This window comes from Andrographis paniculata, unplaced genomic scaffold (assembly GCF_009805555.1).
Source record: "Andrographis paniculata isolate CXL003 unplaced genomic scaffold, ASM980555v1 Contig74END, whole genome shotgun sequence".
NCBI classification, from domain to species: domain Eukaryota; kingdom Viridiplantae; phylum Streptophyta; class Magnoliopsida; order Lamiales; family Acanthaceae; genus Andrographis; species Andrographis paniculata.
In genome coordinates this window covers 3,478,312-3,490,465 of record NW_026137611.1, presented here as the reverse complement: position 1 = coordinate 3,490,465, position 12,154 = coordinate 3,478,312, and the positions used below count along the sequence as shown (strand labels likewise).

General features: G+C 33.9%; 1 protein-coding gene across 4 annotated transcripts; it reads left to right on the top strand.

Annotated features, from left to right (window-relative positions):
* Positions 1-379: 379 nt before the first annotated feature.
* On the top strand, positions 380-7,375 carry LOC127266013 (phosphatidylinositol 3-kinase, root isoform). Of its 4 annotated transcripts, none has more exons than XM_051296080.1 (18): positions 380-620; positions 1,030-1,129; positions 1,230-1,326; positions 1,421-1,579; positions 1,671-1,880; positions 2,005-2,183; positions 2,384-2,531; positions 2,739-2,834; positions 3,252-3,387; positions 3,479-3,600; positions 3,979-4,173; positions 4,248-4,418; positions 4,500-4,637; positions 4,760-4,914; positions 5,228-5,371; positions 5,493-5,640; positions 5,728-5,899; positions 7,053-7,375. In XM_051296080.1, the coding sequence occupies exons 1-17, from the start codon at positions 509-511 to the stop codon at positions 5,863-5,865; spliced, it is 2,448 nt and encodes an 815-aa protein (XP_051152037.1). In that variant the 5' UTR covers positions 380-508; the 3' UTR covers positions 5,866-5,899; positions 7,053-7,375. The 4 variants fall into 4 exon arrangements, with proteins under 4 accessions (XP_051152037.1, XP_051152035.1, XP_051152036.1 ...); XM_051296078.1 differs by having other exon boundaries at positions 381-620; positions 7,158-7,375; XM_051296079.1 differs by having other exon boundaries at positions 381-620; positions 7,067-7,375.
* The last annotated feature ends 4,779 nt before the right edge of the window (positions 7,376-12,154 follow it).

The window sequence follows — 12,154 nt, the reverse complement described above, 5'->3', positions numbered from 1 at the left end:
AAATAATTAATTTATATAAATTTAAAATATAATTTATATCTTATATTTAAATTAGAATTTAAAATATTTAAAAATAATTTATACATAAAATTTAATAGATATTTTTTAATTAGGTTGAATCATTTAAAATTTTTAAATCTAATTTATAAAATTTTAAAATAAAATAAAAAAGTTTAATAACAAAATATATTTACGATTAGGTCATTTTAACAGCTTAAAACACTATATCCAAACAAATTTTTCATAAAAAATGCTACATAAAATCCAACAGCCTTTATTTTGGCTTCTGCCACCTTCAATCTAAACGGCCCTGTTATTATTAATTTTTTTTTAATGATTATTTCTTTTTTTTAAAATTTTATAATATATACCTTTTTCTTTTCTTCTTACGGCCCAAAGCCGATGATTGGTTCCGCTGCTGAATAAATCTCTGTTAATTCGCCGGTGAAAGGGAACGAAATCATGAAGTATTCAACTCAAATTTCGTGATTTTTCTGAATTTAGGGCGATGACGGGAAACGAATTTCGGTTTTTTCTGTCGTGCGATATTAATCTGCCGGTTACCTTCAAAATCGAGAGATTGGAAGGGAAATTGTCTCCCCGGAAGTCTGCTGATTCAGGTCAGATTCAAAATTTGCACTTCTTTGTAGAATTACGCCTTTATTTCTTCAAAAAATTTGATATAGTTGCTGCCAGTTGGGGGCTTGTTTGAAATTGTTATGTTGTTTGTGATGAATGCAGTTATTTGAATTTGAAATTTTGTAGCTTGCTAGTTTGTTGATGAGGGTTCTGCAATATGGCTAGGGGTAGTGTATTTACTGAAAAAAATAGTCATTTTTTAGAAGCTGCTGTTGACTTTCTGAGTATTGTGATGGTCTTGTTTGGAATACTTATGTTGATGGCGATAATTGCAAAATTTTGGGGGAATTTGGGATTGTTTAATTGCTATAGTATGAAGTAGGCTTCTACCAATGTGCTGAAACTATTTGGTCAGACGATGATTGCTGCACTTTTGATTGGATTGTTTAGTTGATGGAGAAAGTGGACTAGAGGAATGCAAACCGGAGCTGTTCGTCGAGTGTTTGTTGTATATCGATGGTGCACCATTTGGACTCCCGATGAGAACAAGGTTTAGTCATTGCTCATGATTTTTTTTATTAGTATTTTTTATAAATTCAAAATTGTTTGTTGATAGTACAGGTGTTTCCGTTGGTTATTGGTGTGAGTAGGTTGGAATCCGTCGGACCATTGTATTGTTGGAATGAACTTATTACATTGAGTACTAAATATCGCGACTTGACATCAAATACACAGCTTGCTTTTACTGTAAGTGCTTTTCTTTGTCTCCGAGTTGGGTTAAATTGTTCTCTTGTTTAACAATCCATAAGAAAAAGGTATATATATATATATTAATGTATAGGTGTATGATGTTTCATGTGGGAAAAATGAGGAAGTAGTTGGTGGGGCAACCATTCATCTTTTTAACGTGAAGAAACAGCTCAAGACCGGGAAACATAAGCTTAGGCTTTGGGCAGGCAAAGAAGCAGATGGCTCTATAAACACAACTACTCCTGGAAAGGTATTCGTATTTTCATCATCTCTATGCAGTTATTCTGCTGCATAACATATTTGTTTTTGTTTTGTCACCGTCACGTCTTGAGTTTTGATAGGTTCCTAAGGAGGAGAGAGGAGAGTTAGAGCGACTGGAAAAACTTGTGAACAAGTATGAAAGAGGACAAATTCAAAGAATTGATTGGCTGGACCGGCTTGCATTCAAAGCCATGGAGAAAATTAAAGAACGAGAAAGCATTAAAAATGGGAGTTCCCATTTGTATGTCATTGTCGATTTCTGCAGCTTTGAGCATCGAGTTGTTTTCCAGGTACTCCAATGTTTCTGTACTCATTTGTCATCCTTGTAAGACTTAATGAATAAGTATGTTAGTCTTTCTAAGTGCTTGTTAGATGCATATTGAATTCAATCTCAAATATAATTTCGGCATATAGGAGTCTGGAGCAAACTTCTTAATTCCATCCCCTATAGCTTCAAGAAACGAGCTGGTTACAGTGTGGGACCCTGAAGTAGGAAAAATTAACCCCTCTGAGCACAAGCAACTCAAGCTGGCGAGAAGTTTAAATCGTGGCATCATTGATAGGGATCTTAAACCCAGCTCTACAGAAAGGAAGTAAGCTTCATTGTTACTATTCGTACCACTTCCGAATGTCAGCTCTCCACTTTGTACCTATTTTGCTGATTAATGCTTTATGTTAATGAAATTTGTGAAATAGTAGTTTCTAGAGAAGTTAGTGTTTTGAACTCACCCTTCACTGTGCTATGTGGAGTTCGATAATAATCTACTCAGCTAGCCTCTCTGATATGTATTAGGTCCATACAAAGAATATTAAGATATCCGCCAACAAGGACTTTAACTGGGGAAGAGAAGCAGCTCCTCTGGAAATTTCGTTTTTCCTTGATGTCTGAGAAAAGAGCCCTGACTAAATTTTTGCGTTGTGTCGAATGGAGTGATGTTCAGGTAAGGCGCCAAAGAAAAATCCTATTTATCTATCCTCCTCTTTTCTTTTCTTTTTTTTTTTTTTCCCCATGTATGTTGGTTGTCAATTGGTGTCTCTCTCTCTCTCTCTCTCTCTCTCTCTCTCTCTCTCTCTATTTCTTCCTGTCAATCTTCTCAATAACTTCTTGGGGAATATTTTGTTAGGGACTAATTTGTTGTTTGTTGCAGGAAGCAAAGCAAGCATTAGAACTGATGGGAAAGTGGGAAACAATTGACGTTGCTGATGCATTGGAGCTTCTATCCCCGGTCTTTGAGAGTGAAGAGGTTAATTGCTGATGTTTGTTTGTAAATTTTTCATTTGCATTTTAGCGTCACTAACTCAATGTCATCTGAGAGCATAGCCTAAATAATGCTAAGCACAGGCCTGTGCAAGGCTTGTATTCTTCATTTATCAAAGATGATTGATCAAATCAGCAAGCTTATTAATTTCTTCCTGATCTTTGTTACAATCATTTTCATCTTATCTTTGCCTTCTCCAACTTTACTCTTTCACAAACATTGCAATCTCGGTTATTCTATGCGTATAATGATTTTTCCATATCTAAATTGAACTAGGGATTTGCCTTTTGGCTTAACCGTACTGTAATTATGTTTTGATAGGTCGAATTTTTACATCTAAAATGTTAGCTGAAAATTTAAATCATTGTAGATATTGAATTGGTAATTTGAACTCCTTTGTAGGTCCGTGCATATGCCGTGAGTGTTCTTGAAAGAGCTGATGATGATGAGCTCCAGTGCTACCTGCTGCAGTTGGTACAAGCTCTTCGTTTTGAGCGTACTGACAAGTCTCGCCTGAGTCATTTCCTTGTGCAACGCTGTAAGCTTGGTGCATAAAATATTTATTTGATGAAACACAAGAGGTTCTTGTTAATCTAAGCATTTATCTGGATCCATTTTCTCATTGGCAGCATTATGCAACATTGAGTTAGCTAGTTTTCTCCGGTGGTATGTAGCCGTGGAACTTCACGATCCTATATATGCGAGGCGGTTTTATAGCACCTATGAACATATGGAAGAAAGTATGATAAAGGTGTAGTATTCTCTCTCTTTCATCTCCCTGTTTACGTCTTCCACCCCTTTCCCACCACTTTATTCTGGTAGGCGACCTTATTGCTATTATCTGCTTTTACTGATTTAATGACAACTATGAAACAATCAATTGTATCCCCATGAAGTGGTAGAAATTCAATCCCTTAGTTTCGGACTTCCAATAACCTGACGTAGTAGTGTGAGGTTGAAATTTTCAGTTGCAAAAACTCCTTCCTAAACTGCATATCATGCATTTTGAACATTATAAGCTGCCATTTACTGAAGTTAGTTAAAAGCTGATTGGCATTTTTGGCCTTTTCCTTATTTGTCCTTTCTTCGGTATAACATATGTTAGTTGACTGAGATTCTAAAATATCAGCTGGGACCCAATACAAACGGAGATGGAGATGGTTTTACTATGTGGCGAAGTTTGGTGCATCAGACAGAATTGACTGCTCAGTTGTGTTCAATAATGAGAGATGTGAGAAATGTGAAGGGCGGAACTCAAAAAAAGATCGAAAAACTTAGGCATCTTCTGTCCGGGCTTCTTAGTGAACTTACCTACTTTGATGAGGTATTTCCAGCATAGTGATAGCCTTGTCCAATTCATGTTATGCTTGGTCCATAAATTTATAGCATTTATTTCAGCCTATACGTTCACCACTGGCACCAAGGATCCTCATAACAGGCATCATACCATCAGAATCATCAATTTTTAAAAGTGCATTGCATCCTCTGCGTTTGGCTTTCCGAACAGCAAATGGTGGCACTTGCAAGGTCATATTTAAGAAGGGCGATGACCTTAGGCAAGACCAGTTGGTATGCGCTTTATTATGCGTTTATTGCTGTATACATTTATTCTTTGAGAATCACTTTTGTAATATCTCTGTTTAAAACCAGGTTATTCAAATGGTGTCATTAATGGATCGACTGCTCAAGTTGGAGAATCTCGACCTGCATTTAACTCCTTACACTGTGCTAGCAACAGGACATGATGAAGGGATGATGGAATTCATTCCATCTAAGCCTTTAGCGCAGGTAGGTTATCCGGCAAAGGATCTTACATTGGCATTTTTGTTCCTGTTGAGGACTTTCTGAGGTGTTTATCAAATCGATATCAGTGGCATTAAACACACCCATATCTCTCTTTGTACTTTCAGATTCTATCTGAGCATCGAAGTATTACAAGCTACTTGCAGAGATTTCATCCTGATGAAGATGGGCCTTTTGGAATAACTGCAACCTGTCTGGAAACATTTATAAAAAGCTGCGCTGGTTATTCTGTTATCACATACATTCTCGGCATTGGTGACAGGTGATTTCTAGTATCCAAATTGTACAAGGATTCAATTTTATGAGATTTACCCAAATTGATTTTTATTTATATGTCTTTCCCTCTGTTGACAGTCTCTGTTTTGGTTCTATGTTCATTTTTGTTATCATTAGTGTTGGCATGTCATAATATGTTTCGAATACCAAGATATTGATTACGAAATTTGTGTATGTGAAATGCGATGATAGAGTAATGTTTTATGCTTTTTAAGCATGTGGTTTCCTTATCGCATCAACTTCATTCTGGTGTCATTAACAAATGAGACTTACCGGCTTTGGGTCTTCCTGGTCCACAGGCACCTTGACAATCTGCTGCTACAAGAAGATGGCCGCCTCTTCCATGTCGATTTTGGTTTTATACTTGGTCGAGATCCAAAGCCCTTTCCACCACCTATGAAACTCTGTAAAGAAATGGTTGAAGCTATGGGCGGAGCAGGAAGGTGTCTGATTTTATCTTCAATTCTTCCATTGCTTTCTTTTTGCACCATATCGATTTCTCTGTAACCATTTCGTTTCTCAAGTGTCACTAATGTTCTCACTTCCATCTCATCTCATTTGCAGTCAATACTACACCAGGTTCAAATCCTATTGCTGTGAAGCATACAATATTCTCAGAAAGTCAAGCAACCTAATACTCAACCTGTTTCACTTGATGACGGGGTCTAACATTCCCGACATTGCTTCAGATCCTGAAAAAGGCATTCTCAAGGTTAAAAACTCTCATGAATCTCCCTGTTTTTTGTTGTTCTTTTCTTTCCTCTCCCATGCCACAAAATGGTTTACATTGTTTCTGCAGCTTCAAGAAAAGTTCCGGTTGGATTTAGATGATGAGGAGTCCATAAACTTCTTCCAAGATCTTATCAATGAGAGTGTCAGTGCATTGTTCCCACAAATGGTTGAAACCATTCACCGCTGGGCTCAGTATTGGCGGTGACATCTATAGTACCCTATGAAGGCACTTCATATAGGTACAACATTTCATTTCCTCGTGTGTTCCCTTTTGAGTCTCTACATAGTTTTTTTGTTTTAATACTATTTAGACTCCACATTTTTCGAAAAAAATTACACTTTTTTCCCGACAAAATATCACATTCAAACTCCAAATCCAATCCAGGCTGAAAAGAAACACAATAAGCTTTGAGAAGAATGAAGTTCTTATCCTCTGCCTGCTTTAATTTTTCACTCATTTTTATGGGTTTGAGATTGAATATAGTTCCCCAATTAGATGCGTATTACTTATATCAGATGATCACCTTATTTAAATCTATATATAGTTATTATTGTTTTATATCGAATGGCAGTGGATATTCGAGTTCTTTTATACTCCAATCGTATTAGTGATTAACTGATTATTTGTAGTTTGGGTGTTTTTTTTCATTTGAATTTATTTATTTATTTATTTTTCTTGTTTTGTTTAGAACGATGTATTGAATGTAATGTCTCAATTGAAAACTAATGGGAACTGGGAAGTGAACATATGCTATTTAAGTGATGGATTTTTTCTTTTACTTTTTTATAAAAAAAAAAAGGAAAATATGCGGTGAGTGTGATGAAAATATGTTATATAAGTGTTGGATGTGATGTTTTACAACAAGAAAAATAATTTTGCCATGGTTTTTGTAGTGTTAAAAATTAAAATAGTGTCATAAGCAAGTGAATGCGTGCCCTATAGCAAACGACTGCCTAAGTTTGAACAGAATAGGTGTTTTTGTTTGTTTATTTGATGATTTATTTATTTTTATTGTTTTAGTTTGGTATAAATAATTAGTTGACAAGAAATAATATATTTTTGTAGAAAATCGCGAGAATTTCATGGTACAGAAACTGAAAAACAATCACGAAGTAAACATAGCCTTGTGTTTCTTTAGCATTTATTGATATTTAGCTTCAGTGATGCGTTAGTTAAAGGAATTCAGATTTCAGTCAAATTAGATTTCCTTCCAAACCAATTTTTTTCTCATGTTCCTTATATAAACAAGATTTGAATTCACTTAACAAAGCTCGGCTTCTGATTAAATATAGCAATGAGCTTTTGATGTTGTTCTCTTCTCCTCGCCCTTCTCTCTGTGTTTTGTGCTGATAATGGCGTTTGCTACATCTATGTTCGTTGATCCATCCAAGCATATATGTTGTAGCTGATCGAGTAAATCATAATATTCAATGTGTTGATCTTTCTTGCGGACGAGTATCATTTGGCCTCACTCCATCCTTACCTATATTCTCCAGTTTGCTGTGGATTTAGGTGATGAAGAAAGAAGCAGGTACACTTAATATTATAATGCTATACATACATATATATATATATACATATGTGTATGTATACAACTTGGGACTTTTGCTGTTTAATGTTTTGTACATAAACTGATGTCTTGTAAGAAATCGTAGGATAATTATTAACTCGATGTTTGGTTGTTCTTTCAACTAGTTTGAGAGAATCTTGGCAATTCGTTTAGCCCCGAGTTGATTGGATAGATTTAGATTTAAAGGTGGATTATAAATTAATTGATTTGAATTACTTTGAAGCTAAAATATTTAAAGACAGTTTATTGTTTTTGCAGGAAATATTTTAAACGACACATTAATAGATTAAAAATCTACAATTAACTTTGAAGGTTTGAATTACATGGCGTTGCCAAAAAGACTCAATGAATTTGATGTAGTTATTTGAGAGAATCTAGGGGTGTGTTTGGATTTTGAATTGGAATTTGAACAGTAACACTTTTGAATTGAAATAGTTGTATAATATGATATAAATAGGTGTTGTGATATTTTGAATATAAAATTGATTTTTAATATAATGTAAAAAATTAAAAATATATTTTTGAATATAAAATTGATTTTTAATATAATGTAAAAAATTAAAAATATATATTTGATTTGATATTTTTTAGTGAAAAAAATTTCACGAGTAGTGAAAATCTTGACAAATGCCCCAAAGCAACCCTCCAATGTGAGTTTCTCTCCCCTTTTCACACTTCACTTCCACGTCAAAGAAATCAATCTTATTTTATACCTATATGAAATAAATTTAATTACAGAAATGTTAGTGGGAAAAAATCAATTTTAGTTTAATATAAGGTCTTAATATAATTTTTTATTTTTTATTTATTTATTTATTTATTTATCGATTTATCTTATTATAAATAATTTTAATCAATTTTAGTTTAATTATAAATATTTTTAATTAATTTTAGTCTCCTTTAAAAAAACTAACGGAAATTGCTGACATGGATGTAACAGAATTGACGTGGCAGCTGATTTGAAAAATACACAATTATGTACAATTATACACGATCATGTCGTTACACAACCATGTATATTTCAGTGTACAATTATACACGGTGATGTCGTTACAGTACAATTATACACGGTGATGTCGTTACACAACCATGTATATTTCAGTGTACAATTATATATGACCATATTTAATTCTACACAGCTGTGTATTTTTTTGGTTTAGTCTAAAATTTTATTTTATTTTGTTATACTCCCTCCGTACCATTGAAATGTTGTCATTTTCCATTTTTTTCCGTCCCAAAACAAGGTTACAATTTTCTAATTTAGTAATTGTACTACATACCTAACATAATAAATACCCTCCAAATTTACACTATATTGCACAAATATCATTACTTTTATATTACACAATACTAATAACGGTATTTTTGTAATTTTCACTCTAACTCAATATAATACTGATATTAAAAAATTTACGTGCAAAAAGTAAACGACAATCTTTCTACGGAACGGAGGGAGTACATTTTTTTAAAAAAAAAAATATTTTGAATTTAAAATAGTTTATAATTAAAATGAAAAAAATCAATAGTAATCTTAATATAATTAAAATGTATCAATTTTTAATTCAAATATAAAAATTTATATGATATGTTGTTTTAAAACATTTTGCCTAAAATTCTATTATTCATAAATAATTTTTCTCTTACAAATATACAATTTCCTCTCGTGATCCAGCGAGACTTTTGTTTTTCTCCGATGAAGCTTTGTGAAGCTCTGTGAAATTCGGGAAGCTAGACCAAAAATAAGGTTTTGTGTTTTGCTTTTTTTCATTTTTTTTTCTCAAAGTGAGTAGGGATTTTTTAAATCGGATCATTGTAAGTTTCTCTACTGTGGAGAAAATCCCCATGTCAACTTTTATTAAAAAAAAAAAAAAATCAAAGCAAAATTACAACTTGAAGCAGCGCTGCTCTGCCCAGCATTCCTCCTCTTTATTTATTTTGGCCATGTGTCCAATTAAATGAAATATATGGCAAGAAAAATTTTAATGTGTTTTAAACATTGAATGAGACAGAAAATAAGTATTTTCTGATAACGCAGATTGTAAAATGACAAAAGAATTGTGAAAAAAAAAATGTCATCATTTTCTTCCGATTTGTATTAGTCAAAAGTTAGTTCCGTTGAAACATATTACCTAGTATACCAAATGGCTACTAGCGAATTTAAAACTTGGCACGATTAACTTGGACATCCTGGCAATGTAATACTGAGACGAATTGTTGAAAATTCAAATGACCACTTATTGAAAAAAAATAAATTTGAGTTCGAATTAATTTGTTTGTGCTGTCTGTTCCCAAGGGAAGTTAATAATCAGGCCATCTCCAACAAAGTTGGATTTGAATCCCCAATTACTCTAGAAAGAACTGGTGATATTTGTGGACCAATAGATCCACCGTGTGGACCATTCAAGTACTTTATGGTACTAATTGACGCGTCAACATGATGGTCATACGTATGTTTCTTATCTACTCACAATCTAGCTTTTGCTAGACTACTTGCACAAATAATTAAATTGCAAGCACAATTTTTAGGTCACCCGATAAAGAAAATAAGTCTAGATAATGCTGGAGAGTATACATCACATACATTTGATGATTACTGCATGTCAATTGAAATTACTGTGGAACATCATGTTCCCCATGTAATTAATTGTTAGACCATTAATTACAATTAATGGTCTCGCTGAATCTCTTATCAAAATATTGCAATTAATTGTTAGACCATTGTTAATGAGGTCTAAACTTTCCGTATCATGTTGGGGACATGCTATATTGCATGCAACAACCCTCGTGAAAATAAGGTCGACAAGTTATCACTGTTATTCCCCTGCTCAATTGGTATCTGGAAAAGTACCAAATATATCTCACATACGAATTTTTGTGTGTGCTATTTATATGCCAAGTGCGCCGCCTCAACGCACGAAAATGAGACATCAAACAAGGTTGGGTATATATGTCGGGTATCAATCACCCTTGATTGTGAAATATCTTGAACCAACAACGAGTGATTTATTTACTGTAAGGTCCGCAGACTGTCACTTTGATGAATCTCATTTTCCGACATTATGGGGAGACAGTAATCAATTGAAAAAAGAAATTACGTGGAAAATACCACTTGAATTTGATCATCATACGGAACATAGTGATATTTGAAGTTCAAAGAATTGTGTATTTGTAGAAAATTACAAATCAATTATCTGATGCTTTTAATGATGCTGCCTGAGTTACGAAATCATATATTGCAGCAGTAAATGCACCAGCTAAAATAAATATCATGGAAGGTAAGGTGTCGAGTGCTAATGAGCATACTGCCCGCGTAAAACGTTGCAGACCGTTGGGTTCCAAGGATAAGAATCCACGAAAGAAGAAAATTGTAAATATTGGTTAAGAGATCAACAATGATCAGATGCCTAAAAAGGTCAGTACAACCCTTGAAGAGGTTGATACTAAAAATTCTGATAAAAGTGATGATGAAGTTATTGAAACTTCTGTTAACTATACCACTAGTGGAAAATATTGGAACATAAAGAAAACAAATGTTGATAATACATTTGCATATTCTGTGGCACTCGACATAATGAAAGATGACGAGGATTATGAACCAAAATCAGTTGATGAATGTCGGCAAAGAGATGATTGGGCAAAATGGAAAGACGTAATTCAATCTTAATTGGACTCATTAAATAAACGACAAGTATTTGGCTCTATAGTCCAAACACCTACAAATGTAAAACCTGTTGGCTACAGGTGGGTGTTTGTGAGAAAAAAATAATAATGATATCACAAGATATAAAGTAAGGCTTGTAGCCCAGGGTTTTTCCCAAAGACCGAACATTAATTTTGGAGAAACATATTCACCGGTCATAGATGGAATAACATTCAGGTATCTGGCGAGCCTGACTGTACGCGAAAATCTAGACATGGGATTAATAGATTTGGTTACTGTCTATCTTTACGGCTTCTTAGACAATGATGTCTATATGAAAACCCATAAGGGTTTAACATACCTGAATCATTCAAATAAAATCCTAAAGAATCAGATTCCATCAAATTGCATAAATCTTTGTATAGGTTCAAGCAATCAGGCCGAATGTGATACAATTGTCTTAGCAAAAGCCTAATAAAAGAAAGTTACATAAATAACCATATCTGTCCATGTGTTTTCATAAAGAAAAATGGTCCAGGATTTGTAATCATGGATGTATATGTCGATGATCTTAATTTAATCGGAACTCCTGATGAAATCCAGAAAGCTGATGAATATCTGAAAAAAGAGTTTGAGATCAAAGATTTTGGAATAACAAAATTTTGCCTTGGTTTGAACATTGAGCACTTGGAAAGTGGAATATTCATCCACCAATCAGATTATACCAAAAGGGTACTGAAACAGTTCCTGATGGATAAATCACACCCGCTAAGTACCCCAATGATCGTCAGAGCACTCGATCCAACAAAGGATCTTTTTAGACCAAAAGAAGAAAACGAAGAAACGGTTGGCCTTGAGTGCCATATTTGAGTGTTGTAGGTGCATTAATGTATCTTGCCAACAACACCCGACCTGATATATCATTTGCTGTAAATTATTGAGAAGATTCAGTTCATCGCCTACTCGACGACATTGGAACGGGATTAAGCATATTTTTCGGTATCTCCAAGGAACAATTGATCTCGGGTTATTTTACTCGAAAGAGTCTTGACATAAATTGATTGGTTTTGCCGATGCAGGATATTTGTCTGATCCTCATATAGCCAAGTCTCAAACTGACTATGTATTCACTTGTGGCGAAATAGTGATCTCTTGGAGATCGATAAAACAAACTTTAACTATCCCTTCTTCAAATCATGCTGAAATATTGGCAATACATGAAGCTAGTCGAGAATGTCTTTGATTAAGGTCAATGACTCAACATATTTTGAAAAATTGCAGAT